The sequence below is a fragment of the Mustelus asterias genome, chromosome 2, assembly GCF_964213995.1.
Source record: "Mustelus asterias chromosome 2, sMusAst1.hap1.1, whole genome shotgun sequence".
NCBI classification, from domain to species: domain Eukaryota; kingdom Metazoa; phylum Chordata; class Chondrichthyes; order Carcharhiniformes; family Triakidae; genus Mustelus; species Mustelus asterias.
This window is the reverse complement of record NC_135802.1, coordinates 42,930,994-42,949,835: the sequence shown is the minus strand read 5'-3', so window position 1 is coordinate 42,949,835 and position 18,842 is coordinate 42,930,994. Positions and strand designations below refer to the sequence as shown.

The window sequence follows — 18,842 nt, the reverse complement described above, 5'->3', positions numbered from 1 at the left end:
CTTTTCCTAAACTGCCACCATTCAGATAATAATCTTCCTTCCTGTTTTTGCCACCAAAGTGGCATTTGTCCACATTATATTGCATTTACCAAGTATTTGCCCACTCAGCCAGCCTGTCCAAGTCACCCTGCAGCCTCTTAGCATCCTCCTCACAGCACACACTGCCACCCAGCTTAGTGGTGTCTGCAAATTTGGAGATATTACATCCAATTCCTTCGTCCAAATCATTAATGTACATTGTGAATAGCTTGGGTCCCAGTACTGAACCCTATGGTACCCCACAAGTCACTGCCTGCCACTCTGAAAAGGATCTGTTTATTCCCACTCTCTGCTTCCTGTCTACCAACCAGTTCTCTATCTACATCAATACATTACTTCCAATACCATGAGCTTTAATTTTGCTCACTAATCTCTTGTGTGGAACCTTGTCAAAAGCCTTTTAAAAGTCCAGATACACAATATCCACTGGTTCAGCCTTGTCCACTCTACTGGTTACATTCTCAAAAAATTCCACAAGATTTGTCAAGCACGATTTCCCTTTAGTGAATCAGTGCTGACTTGGACCAATCCTGTCACTGCTTTCCAAATGCTAAGTTATTACATCCTTAATAATTAACGCCAGCATTTTCCCCACCACCGATGTCAGGCTAACCGGTCTATAATTTCCCATTTTCTCTCTCTTCCCTTTTTAAAAAGTGATGTTACATTAGCTACCCTCCAATCCATTGGAACTCTTTCAGAGTCTTTAGAATGCTAGAAAATGATCACTAATGTGTCCATTATTTCTAGGGCCACTTCCTTGAGTACTCTGGGATGCAGAACATCAGGCTCTGGGGGGCTTATCGGGTTTTAATCCTAGCAATTTCCCCAATACATTTTCCTGATTAATAAGGATTTCCTTCAGTTCCTCCATCATGCTAGACCCCCTGGCCCCTAGTATTTCTGGAAGGTTATTTGTGTGCTCCTTAATGAAGATAGATCCAAAGTATTTGTTCAGCTGGTTTGCCATCTCTTTGTTGCCCATTATGAATTCACTTAATTTTCACTGTAAAGGACCTACATTTGTCTCCACCTGTCCTTTTCTCTTCATATATCTATAGAAGCTTTTGCAGTCAGTTTTTATGTTTTCTGCAAGTTTACTCTTGTATTCTATTTTCCCCTTCTGAATTAAACCCTTTGTCCTCCTCTGCTGGACTTTAAATTTCTCCCAATCCTCAGGTTTGCTGCCTTTTTTTGGCCAATGTATATGCCTCCTCTTTGGCTTTAACACTATCCCTGATTTCCCTTGTTAGCCATGGTTGAACCATCTTCCCCGTTTTACTCTTATGCCAGCCAGGCATGTCCAATTATTGAAGTTCATCCATGTGTACTTTAAATGTCTACCATTGCCTATCCACTGTTAATCCCTCAAGTATCCTTTTTCAGCTTATCCTAGCCAATGCACGTCTCATACCATCAAGTTAGTTTTCCTTAAGTTCGGGACCCTAGTCTCAAGACTTAACTGTGTCACTCTCTATCTTAATGAAGAATACTACCATATTATGATCACTCTTCCCCAAATGATCTCGCACCACAAGGTTGTGCATTAATCCCTGCAATACACAATACCCAGTCTAGGATGGCCTGCTCTCTAGTTGGTTCCTCCACATATTGGTCAAGAAAACCATCCCTTATACATTCCAGGAAAACCTCCTCCAGACGGGCACCATGCAATGCACTCAAGCTGCATCAAGCAAAAGAGCTATTGCATATATGCGAGGTCCCAGACCTCCAATGGTCATTCATAGCAGCTGATATCTTTGAATGGAATGGTAAACAACATTTAGTCTTAGTTGATTTGTATCCCAGGTGGTTTGAACTTGACTACCTACCAAACATGATGAGTACAGTCATCATCAAATTCAAGAGACACTTCGCCACACAGCATCCCACAGAGACTCATGACAGGAAACGCTCACCAATTCGTCTGCACTGAATTTTGGAACTTTGCCACACACGAGACTAAGCACATCACAAGCAGCCTCCTATAGTCATGGTCAAATGGTCTGACAGAATGGGTAGTACTCCCAAACAAGCAGCTTCGAGAGAATTATGCACTAGATCGCACAGACCATCATGCTGTGCTCCTCAGCCTGCAAAGCCTACCATGACAGAGCCTGCCCTTATCAGCTCAATGACTCTTTCCTAGGCATACCCGGACCATGACTCCTGCTGCTAAGGTTCTGCTGCAGCCCAGATTGGAAAGCAGTGTGAATGAAGCATGTCTCGTGCAATGCAGATTGAGAAACAAACTGTACTATGATCGAGATGCTCACAGACCCGACCCTCTAACACCTGGTCAGGATCCAGACCGCATGTGGTCATGACCAGTTGGCGGTGGCAGACAACCATGCCCCAAAACCGAACAGTTATGTGGTAGCTTCAGACAGTACTGACTATGTATGCAACCACATTCTCCTCCTACAGCTATCGGAATCTGTACCAACATGTGACACAGCATTTTAGTCATCCGGCCTATGGTACAGACCCCACACGCCAATGGATGTACAGACTACTAGAGTGGTCCTGCTCCCACAGAATATGCTGATGGAGTTTTCCAGATTGGCCACACCAAGGGAACTGGCCAGAGAAAGACGAGAAAGTACCACCAACCAGCATAACCACATGCTCAGAGTGCCTGAGCAAGGTGAACACAAGGTTCCAGTACTTTATCATCTAAACTAGAGCTGGCTTTTGAAACTCATCTTTCTACAACAAGGGGGGGCGGGGGGAGGGGGCAGGGGGGAGGAAGAGAAGGAGAAACGACGGACTATGGACCAGCTGCAACAGTTTAATCTGCACCTCACTATTTATGCAAGTAGTTAGGCATTGTTGGCTTGTTTCATTTGTGTGTTGCACAATTGTCTGTACATAGTTTCCTACTGCATCTCATACCACTGTGTATTCCAACTGAACAGGGAAGATGTAGCCCAATTTTTTAAAAATCCGTTTACAGGACATGAGCATCACTGGCTGGGCCTGCATTTATTGCCCATCCTTTACCACCCTCCATTTTAAGGGTCAACTACATAGCTCTGGATCTGGAATCACATGTAGGCCGGACTAAGTAAGGGCAGCTGTTTTTCTTCCCTAAAGGGCATTAATGAACCAGTTGGGTTTTTATAACAATTGACAAATGTTTCATGGTCATCACGGAACTTTTAATGTCACATTGTTTTTATTGATTTCAAATGTCACCATTTGTCATGGTGAGATTTGAACCTGGATCCCCAGATCTTGACCTGGCTCTCTGGATTACTAGTCCAGTGACAATACCACTACATCACTGGTTCCCCATAATAACGTGATGACGTGGCTACAAAAGAAGTCACATGTCAGTAGTGTGGGAGTTATCTCCGGGAGCGCGGGCAGTGCACAAATGTTGAAGTAGCTGCTGAGCGAGTGAATAAACTACACCGTGTAATAAGTCTCTGCTGACTGTGATTCAGGAATGATGTGGAGATGTCGGCGTTGGACAGGGGTAAACACAGTAAGAAGTCTAAAGGAACCCAGCACATTCCCACATCACATTTTCTACTGTGTTTGTGAAAAAACAGTCATTGCATTCTCTGTACCTGAAAGAAATGATCATAATTGAATGTCTAGGTGAAAGTAAATAAGCAGTTAATTAGTAGCCTGTCTAAATCTATCTTCTATGCAGAGAAGCATTTTTTAAAAAATTGTTAGTGTCACAAATAGGCTTACAGTAACACTGCAATGAAGTTACTGTGAAAATCTCCTCGTCGCCACACTCTGGCGCCTGTTTGGGTTCACTGAGGAAGAATTTAGCATGGCAAATGCACCGAACCAAGTCTTTCAGACTGTGTGGGAAACCCACACAGACACGGGGAGAACGTGCAGACTCTGCATAGCCAGTGACCCAAGCTGGGAATTGGACCCAGGTCCCCTGGCACTGTGAGGCAGCAGTGCTAACCCCAATCAGAGCAAAAGTGACGCCACTTCTGGAAAAACGGGAACCATCAGGCCTGAGAAGACATGAGGAGGAAGCTCTATATTTCCTCAAAGACAAATCGCAGAGGTAAGGGGAGGTGAAGAAGTTGGTGGAGAGCTGTCAGGTTCAAGATGGTAATGAGATAAAATTGGTTATGGTGCTTAGTGTTTGTAATTTACAGACAATTCTGGTTATTTGAAAACCCCCCATCATTACTCAGTCACACATTATTCACAATTTAGAGTGCACACTCTTAAAATAAATGTTCTTTGTATACGTCATTGAGAAAACTGACAGCTCCACAGTATCCATTGCTGTTCTTGACTCAGTCACTCTGTCATGGCACCTTAACTTCTTCAAGCACCAGCCCACACATACCCACTTGGGAGGAGGTAAAAAAATTAGATCATAAACATACACACAAATCTTCTGCCATGAACATTAATAAAAGGAGTATTGTACGATTGAGCTTTGATAATTGAGAGATTATTCTTTGAAAATTACTATTTAGTATTGATTTTCAACCACAACCTCACAAGCAAACTCAATAGGTCTTGTACATACATACAAGCTCTTATGCATACATAAATACATACAAGCTCTCTCCTTGAGTAACATGTAAACTGTGATATTGAACAGTTCAGTCTCCCCTGTGCTACTTCTGTTCCATCTCCAAGGTATACTGGTGCAAACTATCCTCTTTCTTGTTGGTAAGCTGTCAGTTTTCTTTCTAGCTCACTCCTTGCACTTATCATTATCTAAGTTTGCTTAATGATTTGAAAATTACATCCACCAAATTAACATTAGGACAACACTATTCTCTATGCTTCAATGTTGATTTAAATAAATTAGCCTTTTGGAAAATATATTCTTAAATTTCTTAATTCGACCAGCAGCTTTTCATGAGCTTCCTTCAGTTTTCCAACAACTTCTAACTGTAACTTATACCTTAAGGTGCTGGGGTTCAATATCACTTCAATCACAGCAAACAATTCATCTGAGGAAATCATTTTGTCAGATTAGAAACCATAGTGTAACCTTTCCTTTGGAAACCTTTGTTGGGAAAACCATATCGTCATGAACTGGGTTTTTATTATTAAATTTGGAAGGACATTGCATTATTTGGACATTAAGTTTTATTTTACAAATAAAGTTTTAGGAAGTATCCAGCTAAGAATCCTCAGTTGAGTGGAACTTGTCTGTCTTTGGAAATCCGAGAGGCTCAGACACGAGGGATTGATCCCGATTCCCCCATGGTGAAGCTCTGCTGGTGAGAACCTCCAAACCCCAACTGGGACGTGAGGGAGATCCAAATCAACAGTGTCAAAACCATCAAACTTTATCCTTTATTCTATAAAGCCTATCCTCCAAAGCTCATCTCTGTAGAGATCGTATGTTTATCGTGTGTGTGTGTGGGTGTGTGTGTGTGTGTGTGTGTGTGTGTGGGGGGGGGGGGGGGGGGGGGGGGGTGCGCGGTGCGCGGGAATGGGTGAGCATGCATTTTTGAAAGGAATAGATAGTTAAAGTGTGTGTTAACTAATTCTTGCAACTTGTTTTTTTAAAACAAGTTTTGTTTCATAATCAATCAATCCTTCTGAGTTTATTGAGAGAAGCTTGATTAAAGTTACTTTTACTTTGGGTTTAACAGCAGCAAAGGTGAATAAATGGCCATTTAAGTGGATGGTTAAACTAATGGTGCAACCTGGGGAGTGCTGAGCCGAGATAAACTGTGTACTCTTCCTATCCTGATCGAGACACCTTGCCCTTACAAGGTGTGAGAATATTACTGTAATGTAAAGCTATGCTAAAAACTTCGTCTTAAAAATCTTTATACAGCTGTCAGTTTGAAATGCAAAACAAAAAATGAATGCCTCATTGTCTTAGTTCTACTCCTTGTTCATCATGTGTGCTAGTACAGAGTTAGCACTGTGCATCAACTAAGAGAATTTACACTTTGCTTCATCCTCCTGTTCAATTTCCTACATATTCAAGCTCTAATTTTCCTGTACTTTGTGGAATGTTTATTCACTAGTCATAAAGCACTAGGAAAAGGGGCAAGACTCCTATGGCCCCATTCATTTCATGTTGTCCTAGGATTTCTGCAGCCTCGAGGGGTCTGTGTCAACAATAGATTTGACTGAGGGCAGCTGTTTAATGCAGCAGAATAAGGAATTCCCATCGGTTCTCACTTGCCCAACCCATTTACCTCTGTTTGTTGGTGATGAACCTGCTTTGAGGGAATCCAGCTGTGGTTCTTAGAGGCAATGCCCTCTTTAAAAAAAAGGACCAGAAAGGGGAAGCAGCACTTGCTTCAAAGCTATGCCAACAACTTTGTCTTAAAGATCTTTAGATAGCTGTCAGTTTGAAATGGAAAACAAAAAACATTGTCTTAATTCTACTCCTTGTTCATCATTTGTGCTGGTACTGAATTAGCATTGTGCTAATTCACTAAGAGAATTAAAGGAGACATCAATAATGTATGTTACTTTTTTAGGTTTTGCAGGATAATTCCTCATACTCAAGACCTGTTTTTGGATAGCCATTGGAAGGACTTTACATTGGTGCCCATTTCTAGTACTATAGGACTCTTTCACTTTTATTTTATACATTCAAGGGATGTGGGCTTCACTGGCTAGGCCAGCATTCATTGCCCATCCCCAATTGTACTTGACGTGGTAGCCTTCTTGAACTGCTGCAGTCTCAATGATGTGGGCACACCCACAGTGCTGTTGGGGCAGGGGGGGGGGTGTTCCATGATTTTGACCCAGCAACATTGAAGGAATGGTGACATATATCCAAGTGAGGCTGGTACGTTGCATGGAGGGGAACTTCCAGGTGGTGGTGTTCTCTTGCATATGTTGCCCTTGTCCTTCTAGATGGTAGTGACAGTGGGTTTGGAAGATGCTGTTTAAGGAGCCTTGGTGAGTTCCTGCAGTGCATCTTGTGGATGGTATACACTATTATTCTGCATTGGTGCTGGAGAAAGTGAATGTTTGTGGAAGGGATATTAATCAAGCCTGCTGCTTTGTTGTGGATGATGTCAAACTTCAAGCTTCAGTTGGAGCTGCACTCATCAAGGCAAAGGGAGAATATTCTATCACACTTATGCCCTGTAGATTGTTGACAGGCTTTGGGGAGTTAACAGGTGTGTTACTGCTTCTGCTGGAATCCTGACCTCCGACCTGCTCTTGTAGCCACAGTATTTATATGGCTAGTTCAGTTCAGTTTCTGGTCAATGGTAACCCTTAGAATGTTGATAGTGGGGGATTCAGTAATGGTAATGCCACTGAATTTCAAGGGACAATAGTTAGATTCTCTCTTGTTAGTGATAGTCATTGCCTGGCACTTGTGTGACCAGAATGTTACTTGCCACTTGTCAGCCCAAACCTGGATATTAATTATCCAGGTCTTATTACACTTGGACATGGACTGCTTCAGTATCTGAGGAGTCATGAATGGTGCTGAACTTTCTACAATCATCAGCAAAACTCCCCACTTCTGACGTTTTGAAGGATGGAGGGAAAGTTGGGGAGTGGTACAGCAATGGAAAATTCTGCACCCACCCACATCAGGACCGCGAACTTCAGCCCCAAGTAGTGGATGAGCAGAAATTACCTCTAATTAAGTATTGGGATGACAACAATTGCCCTTGGTCCTAACCCCATATTCCCCAAAACTCTGGTCATTAGCTACTGACTCCATTCCTCTTTCTGGCAACAGTTTGAAATTAAACCAGGTGCTTCACAAATTTGGAATCATATTTGACCCAGGATGATCTTCTAACCACAAAGCCGTGTTATCAATAAGACTGCCTATTTCCACCTCTATAACGTCACCTACTTGGCCCTGCCATGCCTCCTCTGCTACTGAAAACCTCATTCATGAATTTGTTACCTCTGGACTTGACTATTCCAACACACTCCTGGCTGACTTCCTTCATTCAGCCCTCTGTAAACTTGAGGTCACACAAAACGGCATTGCTCAGATTGTTACTCATGCCAAGTCCCATTCACCCAGCACTGTTATACCCACTGCTCTTGGTTAAACAGCTTCTTAATTTTCAAATTCTCTTCCTTGTTTTCAAGACCTACTGTTGCCCCACTCTGTATCTTAATAATCTCTTGCTGCCCCTCAGAGTTATCTGCTCTCCTCTAATTCTGACCTCCTAAACTTCCCCAATTTTAATTGTTGCAACATTGGTGGTTATGTCTTCAGCTACCTTGGCCCTAAACACTGGAATTTTCGCCCTGAATATCTCTGCCTCTCTAATTATCTTATTTCCTTTAATATGTTCCTTAAAACTTACCTATTTGATAAAGCATTTAGTCATTTGCTCTAAAGTCACCTTATGTAGCTCGATGTTTAATTTTGCTTTGTAACACTCCTGTAAAGTGCATGGGACATTTTATTACTTTAAAGATGCTATATAAATACAAGTTGTTGTTAATATGCAATCAAGCTCTTTAAGTTGTATTACTATTTTTGATTCATTATTCAGTAGACAAAATAAATATATACTGCTCTTTTGAAGGCCCACAAATAAGATTATTTTAAAAACATAAACTGCTTGTAAACATCAATGCTTTAAGACACTTTTTGAAATGTACGTACTTAACCTCATGTTCTTATGTTATCATTCCTAATACATATAAACAATTCTCTTTTAAGTCCATATTTTGGTATGATACTCATTTACTCAATGAGCCACAGACATTCAGATGGAAAACTCCGATTGGATAATTTTCTTAAATGAATTATATCTTGTTCCAGAAAGTCGATCTTATGTTTGACCTAAATTGACCCAGGTTCAGGGAAAAACTGATTTAAAATATTTTACAGCTATCAAGAAGATAAAGCAGTAGTGTTAAAAATCCATGCTTCAATATAATGCCAGTTCCTAGCATGTGGAGTCTGAAAAATAATAAGGGAAGAAATTACTTCTCTAGTTTCAAATTGTCATGGTGACCGGCTGCAGATGAATGGGACATTTGAATATTTGGGGGAGACACTATTTTCTTTCAGGGGACTGTAAATGTTTGGTGTAGGACAAACATGTATAACGTTTCCTTTGTATCTGGTGAAGGATATAAAAGTTTATATGAAATGTTGATAAAAAGACAGCAAACATTTATTCCAATCTATTAACACACAAATGCTGGTATCTACCTTTCTGTACAGGAGTGTTGGAAGAAGCCCTGATGGTTCCAGTAACATTCTATTTCCTCTTCTGGTATCAACAAGGATGGGCACAGGTTTCTTGGGCACTGACATCTGAACGTCGACTACATTCGCTTGAACAAAGTTTTTCTTGGTGTGAAGTCCCATCATTGGCTTGTCAGATGGGATAGAGGATTTTATTCCTTCCACAGGGACTTTGTAAGGTTTCCCTGTGGAATGAAACAGATTATGTTCCTGAGTTGATGTAGGTTGCAGATTTCCTTTATGACCACCATCATTGTTCAGCAACGGCCCAGAAAGAGGTGCAGAATGATGGTTCCCCCATCCATTGTCTTGCTGAGAAGTGACACATCCCAGCTACCTGTGGAGCAATGAATGAATTTACAGAAAATTCCTAATTGGCTCTCCAACAACTGGAGGCACTGTCTGATGTAGCACTAAGCAATGTAAAGGTCCAAGTCTATGCTAAGTTAACTGATCTCAGCTATGGTGGTAGTTAGATCACTGCAATTGGTTCCTACATCCCTGGAGTAGAGGAAAAAAAAGTTAAGAAAAATCAGAAGTGCGGTAGGAACCTTGATTCCATCAGTAATAGTAACGCACAAAAATTGCAGCAATAACTAACAGTAATACTAAGAACACTGAGACTCTCCTCATAACCAACAGTAATAGAAAAACTTACCAATAGTTTATATGTAATTGGCAGCCATAGAGGTTTACAGCATGGTTGTCCATGCCACCCAATTTTTAACCACTAAGCTAGCCCCAATTGCCCACGTTTGGCCCATATTCCTCTATACCCTCTTACCCATGTAACTGTCTAAATGCTTTTTAAAATACAAAATTGTACCCGTCTCTACTACTACCTCTGGAAGCTCATTCCAGATACTCACCACCCTGTGTGTGAAAAAATTGCGCCTCTGGACCTTTATGTATCTCTCTCCTCTCACCTTAAAACTATGCCCTCTAGTTTTAGACTCCCCTACCTTATGAAAAGATGTTGACTATCTAGCTGATTTATGCCCCTCATTATTTTATAGACCTCTATAAGATCACCACTCAGCCTCCTACGCTCCAGGGAAAAAAGTCCTAGTTGATCCAGCCTCTCCTTATAACTCAAACTATCAAATCCCGGTAGTATCCTAGTAAATCTTTTCTGCACTCTTTCTAGTTTAATAACATCATTTCTATAATAAGGTGACCAGAACTGATTTGATTTAATTTGTCACATGTATTGGTATACAGTGAACAGTATTGCTCCTTGCGCACTATACAGACAACGCAAAACGTTCATAGAAAAGGAAACGAGAGAGTGCAGAATGTAGTGTCATAGCTGGGTGTAGAGAAAGATCAACGTAATGTGAGGTAGGCCCATTCAAAATTCTGATGGCAGCAGGGAAGAAGCTGTTCTTGAATCAGTTGGTACGTATCCTCAGATTTTGTATCTTTTTCACGATGGAAGAAGGTGGAAGAGAGTATGTCTGGCGTGTGTGGGGTCCTTAATTATGCTGGCTGCTTTTCTGAGGCAGTGGGAAATGTAGACAGTGTCAATGGGTGGGAGGCTGGTTTGACTGATGGACTGGCCTTTATTCACGACCCTTTGTAGTTTCTTGCGGTCTTGGTCAGAGCAGAAGCCATACCAAGCTCTGATACAACCAGAAAGAATGCTTTCTATGGTGCATCTGTAAAAATTGGTGAGGGTTGTAGTGGGCATACCAAATTTCCTTAGTCTTCTGAGAATGTAGTGGCGTTGCTGGGCTTTCTTAACTATAGTGTTGGCATTGGGGGACCAGGGCAGATTGTTGGTGATCTGGATACCTAAAAACTTGAAGCTCTCGACCATTTCGACTTCAAAGAACAAAGAAAATTACAGCACGGGAACAGGCCCTTCAGCCCTCCATGCTGCTTGACTTAACTAAAACCTCTTACCCTTTTACTTGGCAGCGAGTTCCAGGCGCCCACCTGGCACTTTGTCCCCACTGATGTAGACAGGGGCATGTTCTCCACTACGCCTCCTGAAGTCAATGACTATCTCTTTGGTTTTGTTGACATTGAAGAGAGATTATTGTTGCCGCACCAGTTCGCCAGATTCTCTATCTCATTCCTGTGCTCGTCTCGTCATTGTTTGAGGTCTGACCCACTACGGTGGTGTCATCAGCAAACTTGAAAATAGAGTTGGAGGGGAATTTGGCCGCAGTCATAGGTGTATATGGAGGATAGTAAGGGGCTGAGGACACAGCCTTATTCCAAGTGTGGCCTTACTAACTTCAACAAGAAGTCCCAACTCCTGTATTCAATGTTCTGACCAATGAAACCAAGCATGCAGAATGCCTTCTTCACCAAATGTGACTCCACTTTCATAAGAACATAAGAACTAGGAGGAGGAGTAGGCTATCTGGCCCCTCGAGCCTGCTCCGCCATTCAATAAGATCATGGCTGATCTTTTCGTGGACTCAGCTCCACTTACCCGCCCGCTCACCATAACTCTTAATTCCTTTACTGTTCAAAAATTTATCTATCCTTGTCTTAAAAACATTCAATGAGGTAGCCTCAACTGCTTCACTGGGCAGGGAATTCCATAGATTCACAACCCTTTGTGTGAAGAAGTTCCTCCTCAACTCAGTCCTAAATCTACTCCCCCTTATTTTGAGGCCATGCCCCCTAGTTCTAGTTTCACCCACCAGTGGAAACAACTTCCCTGCTTCTATCCTATCTATTCCCTTCATTATCTTATATGTTTCTATAAGATCTCCCCTCATTCTTCTGAATTCCAATGAGTATAGCCCCAGTCTACTCAGTCTCTCCTCATAAGCCAACCTTCTCAACTCCAGAATCAACCTAGTGAATCTCCTCTGCACCCCCTCCAGTGCCAGTATGCCCTTTCTCAAGTAAGGAGACCAAAACTGTACACAGTACTCCAGGTGTGGCCTCACCAGCACCCTATACAGCTGCAACATAACCTCGCTGTTTTTAAACTCCATCCCTCTAGCGATAAAGGACAAAATTCCATTTGCCTTCTTAATTACCTGCTGCACCTGCAAACCAACTCTTTGTCATTCTTGCACAAGGACACCCAGGTTCCTTTGCACAGCAGCATGCTGCAATTTTTTACCATTTAAATAATAGTCCATTTTGCTGTTATTCCTACCAAAATGGATGACCTCACATTTACCAACATTGTACTCCATCTGCCAGACCCTCGCCCACTCACTAAGACTATCTATATCCCTTCGCAGACCTTCAGTGTCCTCCGCACACTTTGCTCTGCCACTCATCTTAGTGTCATCTGTGAATTTTGACACATTACACTTGGTCCCCAACTCCAAATCATCTATGTAAATCGTAAACAATTGCGGTCCCAACACTGATCCCTGAGGCACACCACTAGTCACTGATCGCCAACCAGAAAAACATCCATTTACCCCCACTCTTTGCTTTCTGTTAGTTAACCAATCCTCTATCCATGCTAATACATCTGCAAAAAAAAATATTGGTCTCCACATCCAACCCACTTCCCTGTTGCCTCTGAGCCCCAGCCCTCCTGACCCTCAGTTTGCTTAACTCTAGTCTCCAATGCCCCTGATTCAACCTCTTTCTTTCCCTACCTGAGCTCTACTCTGGTCTCCACTTATTTCCCCATTCCCAAGCTCCTTCTCTTTTACCTCCTGGAGTCTGCTTGAGCCGGCTCTGATCGCACTTCATGATCACTCTTGCCCCAACCATCTGCTGACCGTCATTCTCCCTCTTTCTGTCCAACACCCCAATGACCTGACTCTACCCCATTTCCTCTTCCTTACCAGATTCCTCCACTCTTTTAAAAGCAAGTTTTTGAGACTAAAGTCACAAATCAGCCATGATCTTACTGAATAGCAGGAAAGGCTCAAGAGGCTAAATACAAGAGACAGAAGGAGGAGTACACCACCAAGCCTTTTTAAGTCTGCCCTGCCACTCAATACGATCATGGCTGATCTATGCCGGCATCAACTCCTTATTTGTGTAATTTCCCATAGCCCTCTATTTCTCAATCTATCAAATATTTATCCACCTCCATTTTAAATACTTCTAATGATCCAGCCTCCACCACTTTTGGGGTAGAGAATTCCAGAGATTCACCATTCTCTGCGAGACAAAATTTCCTCTCATTTTAGTTTCAAATGACCAGCCTTTATCTTGTCACTTTGTCCCATTGTTCGACTCTTCCACTAGTGAAACATCTCACCATCTACCTTGTCAAGCCCCCTCAGGATCTTATATGTTTGAATAAGGTCACTCTTCTAAACTCCAAGGAATATAGACCCAGACTATTTAGTCTCTCTTGATAGGACAACCTTCTCATCCCTGGAATTAGCCTGGTGAATCTCCTTTGCATTGCCTCCAATGTGACTATGTCCTTTTTTAGGTAAGGGTACCAAAACTGTACGCAGTATTCCAGGTGAGGCCTCACCAACACCCTGTACAATTACAACAAAACCTCTCTATAAAGGCCAAAATGCCATTTGCCTTCTTAACTACTTGTTGGACCTGTCTGCTAGCTTTTTGTGATTCATGCACTAGAACACCTAGATCCTTCTGTACTTCACTCACCTGCAGTCTCTCTCCACTTAAACAATAATCTGCCTTTTGATTCCTCCTACCAAAGTACATGGCCTCAAACTACTTTCCCACATTAAACTCCATTTTCACCTAGTCACCCATCTATCTATATCCCATTGCAAAATCATAATGGGATTCTGTTCCTCACTGACCCCCATTCCCTTTCTTTCACCCACACCTTCATTGCCTATCTTTCCATTAACTCTGATCCTTTATATCTGTTCCAACATCCCCTAAAAGTCATGTGCTGTGGATAAGCTTGCGGAACAACCCCCAACTTGCATATAGCATCCACACAATGCTTCCATTTCAAAGTGAGTTGAACCTTCTGAAAGAAAAACTGAAGTACCTGGAAGTATGTGTTGAATGTCACACAGAAAACTGAAGTGTTTATTTGAGATTCTACAGTTAGATATTTGAAGGTATAAAATATTTTGCAATATTTTACAAGAGGCTTACTTTCTGGAAGCTTTGGTTCCTTGGAATGCTTCAGTAGATGATGTTTTGGGCAAGGAGGCTCAACTTTGGGTAAGCCCATTGTTTTGTGTGCTGATTTCTTACTATCCCAGTCTCTTTGTGCAACTTTCCGTTGCGGTGAGTGATACCTGGCAAAAAAGAATCAAAAGCTTTCTAAATATTTTTGAGCATTTTCACATGAACAAAGCAACAAGCTGTTGTTTTGGAACAAGCAATGCATGTTTTACTTTAAAAAAGTAAAACCCAGTTCATAGGTAGAACTAGTAATTTCAATCCAAGGTTCTTGAAGTTTAAAAATAGAATGCTGCACTGCAAGAAACAAAGTTATATTTAAATCATACAATACTTTCTTTTGGATTGCTTTATACAGAAATTCATTTTGTGATCCCAGTATGAATATTTGTTTACAAATTGCCCAGGGACTTCTAAGCCGCCTTCTTTTAAACTTATGTTCTATTGGCTGTTGTCACATACATATTAAGATGTTTTATTGCTTATTGTCCAGACACTGACCTCCCCTCCCCACCTCCTGCCAAATCTGCACCATGATTTCCTCATAAGAATCTTTCTATACTGGATGTCCAAAGGATGGATGTCAGACAGGTCAGGTTGCACCAGAGGCACACTACATCCACCTTTATACAGTGAAATGTTACTTGCCACATGTCAACCCAAGCCTGGATATTGACCAGGCCTTGCTGCATTTGGACATGGACTGTTTCAGTATCTGAGGAGTTGTCCCTATTTTTGACCATATGGTAGAAGGAAGGTCTTTGATGAAAGCTGCTAAAGATAGTGGGGCCTATCCTTGGGACCAGTTCTGGGGGAGGTGGGACCTGTACAAACTGGATGGGTTACACCAGGGCAGGGTCGGGACTGATGTCCTTGAGGGGCTACATGCTAGAGTTGTTTGGGAGGGTTTAAACTAATATGGCAGGGGGATGGGAACATTTGCAAGGATTCAGAGCAGAGGAAATGAAGAACAGGAGGAAAAGACAGTCAGGAGAATAAGGAAAGTGATAGGCAGAGAAATCAAGGGCCAGAGTCAGTTAAGGACAGAGTAAAAAGTAATAGGAACGGGAAAAGAAATATTAAGAGTGCCCATCTTAAGGTTTTCTACCTCAATGCTCAGAGCATTTGAAACAAAATGGAAAGGGGGGCGGGGGGGGAGGGAGAGAGGGGTACGTGGGAAGAGGTGGGAGAACTTCTCCCTCTCCCTGTCCAAATCTTTCTCCCTCGATCCCCCTCCCTCTCCCTCCTTGTCCCCCTCCCCTCTCCCTCCCCCTCTCCCCGTGTCCCTCTCCACCCGTCCCCCTCCAACTCCTCCCTTTCCCTCTCCCCTCCAGCGCCCTTCCTCCTCCCCCATTCCCCTCCCTCGCTCCGGTCTTCCTCCCTCCCTCCGCGTCCCCCTGTCCCCCACCCTCCCTCCCTCTCTCCCCCCCATCCCCCTCCCTCTCTCCCCCCCAATCCCCTTCCCTCTCTCCCCCACGCCCCCTCCCTCTCTTCCCCCCGTCGCCCTCCCTCTATCCCCCCCGTTCGCCCTCCCTCCCTCTCTCTCTCCCCACGTCCCACTCCCTCCCTCCGTCCCCCTCCCTCCCTCTCTCCCCCCGTCCCCCTCCCTCCCCCTCTCCTCCCCGTCCCCCTCGTTCTCACCCCCGTGTCCCCCTCGTCCCCCTCGTTCTCTCCCCCACGTCCCCCTCGTTCTCTCCCCCGCGTCCCCCTCGTTCTCTCCCCCCGCGTCCCCCTCGTTCTCTCCCCGCGTCCCCCTCGTTCTCTTCCCCCGCGTCCCCCTCGTTCTCTCCCCCGCGTCCCCCTCTGTTCTCTCCCCCGGTCCCCCTCGTTCTCTCCCCCGCGTCCCCCTCGTTCTCTCCCCGCGTCCCCCTCGTTCTCTCCCCCGCGTCCCCCTCGTTCTCTCCCCCGCGTCCCCCTCGTTCTCTCCCCCGCGTCCCCTCGTCTCTCCCCCGCGTCCCCCTCGTTCTCTTCCCCCGCGTCCCCCTTGCCCCCTCCGTCTGTTCCCCCTCCCTCCCTGTACCTCCCCCCTCTGTCCCCCTCCCCCTATACCACTCCTTCTCCCACTCCCCCTTCCCTCTCCTCCCTCTCTCCCTACCGTCTCCCTCTCCTCCCTCCCTGCCCCACCGCCCCCCTCCCCTCCCTGCCCAGCCGCCCCCTCCCTCCCTGCCCCGCCGCCCCTCCTCCCTGCCCCCGCCGCCCCCCTCCCTCCCTGCCCCGCCGCCCCCCTCCCTCCCTGCCCCGCCGCCCCCCTCCCTCCCTGCCCCGCCGCCACCCTCCCTCCCTGCCCCGCCGCCCCCCTCCCTCCCCTGCCCCGCCGCCCCCCTCCCTCCCTGCCCCGCCGCCTCCCTCCCTCCCTGCCCCCGCCGCCCCCTCCCTCCCTGCCCCGCCGCCCCCCTCCCTCCCTGCCCCGCCGCCCGCCTCCCTCCCTGCCCCGCCGCCCGCCTCCCTCCCTGCCCCGCCGCCCCCTCCCTCCCTGCCCCGCCGCCCCCTCCCTCCCTGCCCCGCCGCCCCCTCCCTCCCTGCCCGCCGCCCCCTCCCTCCCTCCCTGCCCGCCATCCCCCTCCCCTCCCTGCCCCGCAGCCCCCCTCCCTCCCTGCCCCGCCACCCGCCTCCCTCCCTGCCCTGCCGCCCCCTCCCTCCCTGCCCCGCCGTCCCCCTCCCCTCCCTGTCCCGCCGTCCCCCTCCCTTTCCCCCTCCCTCTCTCCCCCCCCATCCTCCTCCCTCTCTCCCCCCCCCTCCCTGCCCCGCCGTCCCCCTCCCTTTCCCCTCCCTCCTCTCCCCCCACCCATCCTCCTCCCTCTCTCCCCCCCTCCGTCCCCCTCCCTCTCTCCAGTCCATCCCCCTCCTTCTCTCCGCCCACCCGTCCCCCTCCCTCTCTCCCACCATCTCCCTCACTCTCTCCCCCCACCTCCGTCCCCCTCCCTCTCTCCCCCCTGTCCCCTTCTCTCTCCCCCCACTGTCCCCCTCCCTCTCCCCCATCGTCCCCCTCCCTCTCCCCCACCGTCCCCCTCCCTCTCCCCCACCGTCCCCCTCCCTCTCCCCCACCGTCCCTCCCTCCCCTCTCCCACCCTCCGTCCCCCTCCCTCCCTCCACCCCTGTCCCCCTCCCTCTCTCCACCCCCCTGTCCCCCTCCCTCTCTCCCACCCCTGTCCCCCTCCCCTCTCTCCCCCTCCTTCTCTCCCCCCCGTCCCCCTCCACCCCCTGTCCCCCTCCCTCTCTCCCCCCTCCCTCTCTCCCCCCATCCCCCTCCCTCTCTCCCCGCCCCGTCTCGCCCCGTCCCCCTCCCGCCCCGTCCCCCCTCCCCCTCCCCCTCTCGCCCCGTCCCCCTCCCTCTCTCGCCCTGTCCCCCTCCCTCTCGCCCCGTCCCCTCCCCCTCTCGCCCCGTCCCCCTCCCTCTCTCGCCCCGTCCGCCTCCCTTTCTCGCCCCGTCCCCCTCCCTCTCTCGCCCCATCCCCCTCCCTCTCGACCCGCCCCCGTCCCCCTCCCCTCTCTGCCCCAACGTCCCTCTCCCTCTCTGCCCCACCGTCCCCCTCTCCCCCATCCCCCTCCCTCTCTCCCCCCCGTCCCCCTCCCCCCCTTTCCCCTCCCCTCTCCCCCCTCCCTTTCCCCCCTCCCTCTCCCTCTTCCCCCCCCTCTCTCCCTGTCACCCCTCTCCCCCCGACCACACCTCCCCCTCCCCCGACTACCCCTCCCCCTCCCGGACCACCCCTCCTCCGCCCCCCCCTCCTCCTCGTCCCCCCTCCCCCTCGTCCCCCCCTCCCCCCTCGTCCCCCCTCGCCCCCCCCGTCCCCCCGCCCCCATCCCCCATCCCCTGTGCCCCTCACCCGTCCCCCCTCCCCCGTCCCCCCCGCCGTCCCCCTCTCCCTCTCCCCCCTTCCCCTCCCTGTCCCCCGTTCCCCCCCCCGTGTCCTGCCCCCTCCCCCCCTGTCCTCCCCTCCCCCCTCCCCGTGTCCTCCCCTCCCCCTCCCCCCGTCCCCCCTCCCCCACCCCCGTCCCCCCTCCCCCGCCCCCCGTGTCCTCCCCTCCCCCATCTCCGTCCTACCTCCCCTGCCCCCATCTCCCCCATCCCCCCTCTCCCCCGTCCCCCCGGTCTCCCCCATCCCCCTCCTCCCCCCGTCTCCCCCATCCCCCCTGTCTCCCGCATCCCCCCCTCTCCCCATCCCCATTCTCCCCCATCCCCATTCTCCCCGTCTCCCCCATCTCCCCATCCCCCCCGTCTCCCCAATCCCCCCGCGTCCCCTGTCCCCCCGTCTCCCCCATCCCCCCCGTCTCCCCCATCCCCCCCGTCTCCCCCATCCCCCCCCGTCTCCCCCATCCCCCCCGTCTCCCCCATCCCCCCCCCCCGTCTCCCCCATCCCCCCCCCCCGTCTCCCCCATCCCCCCCGTCTCCCCCATCACCCCCCTTCTCCCCATCCCCTCATCTCCCCCATCGCCCCCCGTCTCCCCATTTCCCCCCCGTCTCCCCCATCCCCCCCCGTCTCCCCATTTCCCCCCCGTCTCCCCCATCCCCCCCCCGTCTCCCCCATCCCCCCGTCTCCCCCCATCCCCCCCGTCTCCCCCCATCCCCCCCGTTCTCCCCCCATCCCCCCCG

At 48.2% G+C, this 18,842-nt stretch overlaps 1 protein-coding gene across 1 annotated transcript in view; it reads right to left on the bottom strand.

Moving 5' to 3' along the window:
• Positions 1-18,842, bottom strand: part of enkur (enkurin, TRPC channel interacting protein) — a 30,148-nt gene that overhangs the window by 7,257 nt on the left and 4,049 nt on the right. The window contains exons 2-3 of the mRNA XM_078200273.1: positions 14,222-14,367; positions 9,158-9,378 (exon numbers count right to left, since the gene is read on the bottom strand). Of these exons, the coding sequence (XP_078056399.1) occupies positions 9,158-9,378; positions 14,222-14,367 (367 nt within the window). The remainder of the gene's footprint in view (positions 1-9,157; positions 9,379-14,221; positions 14,368-18,842) is intronic.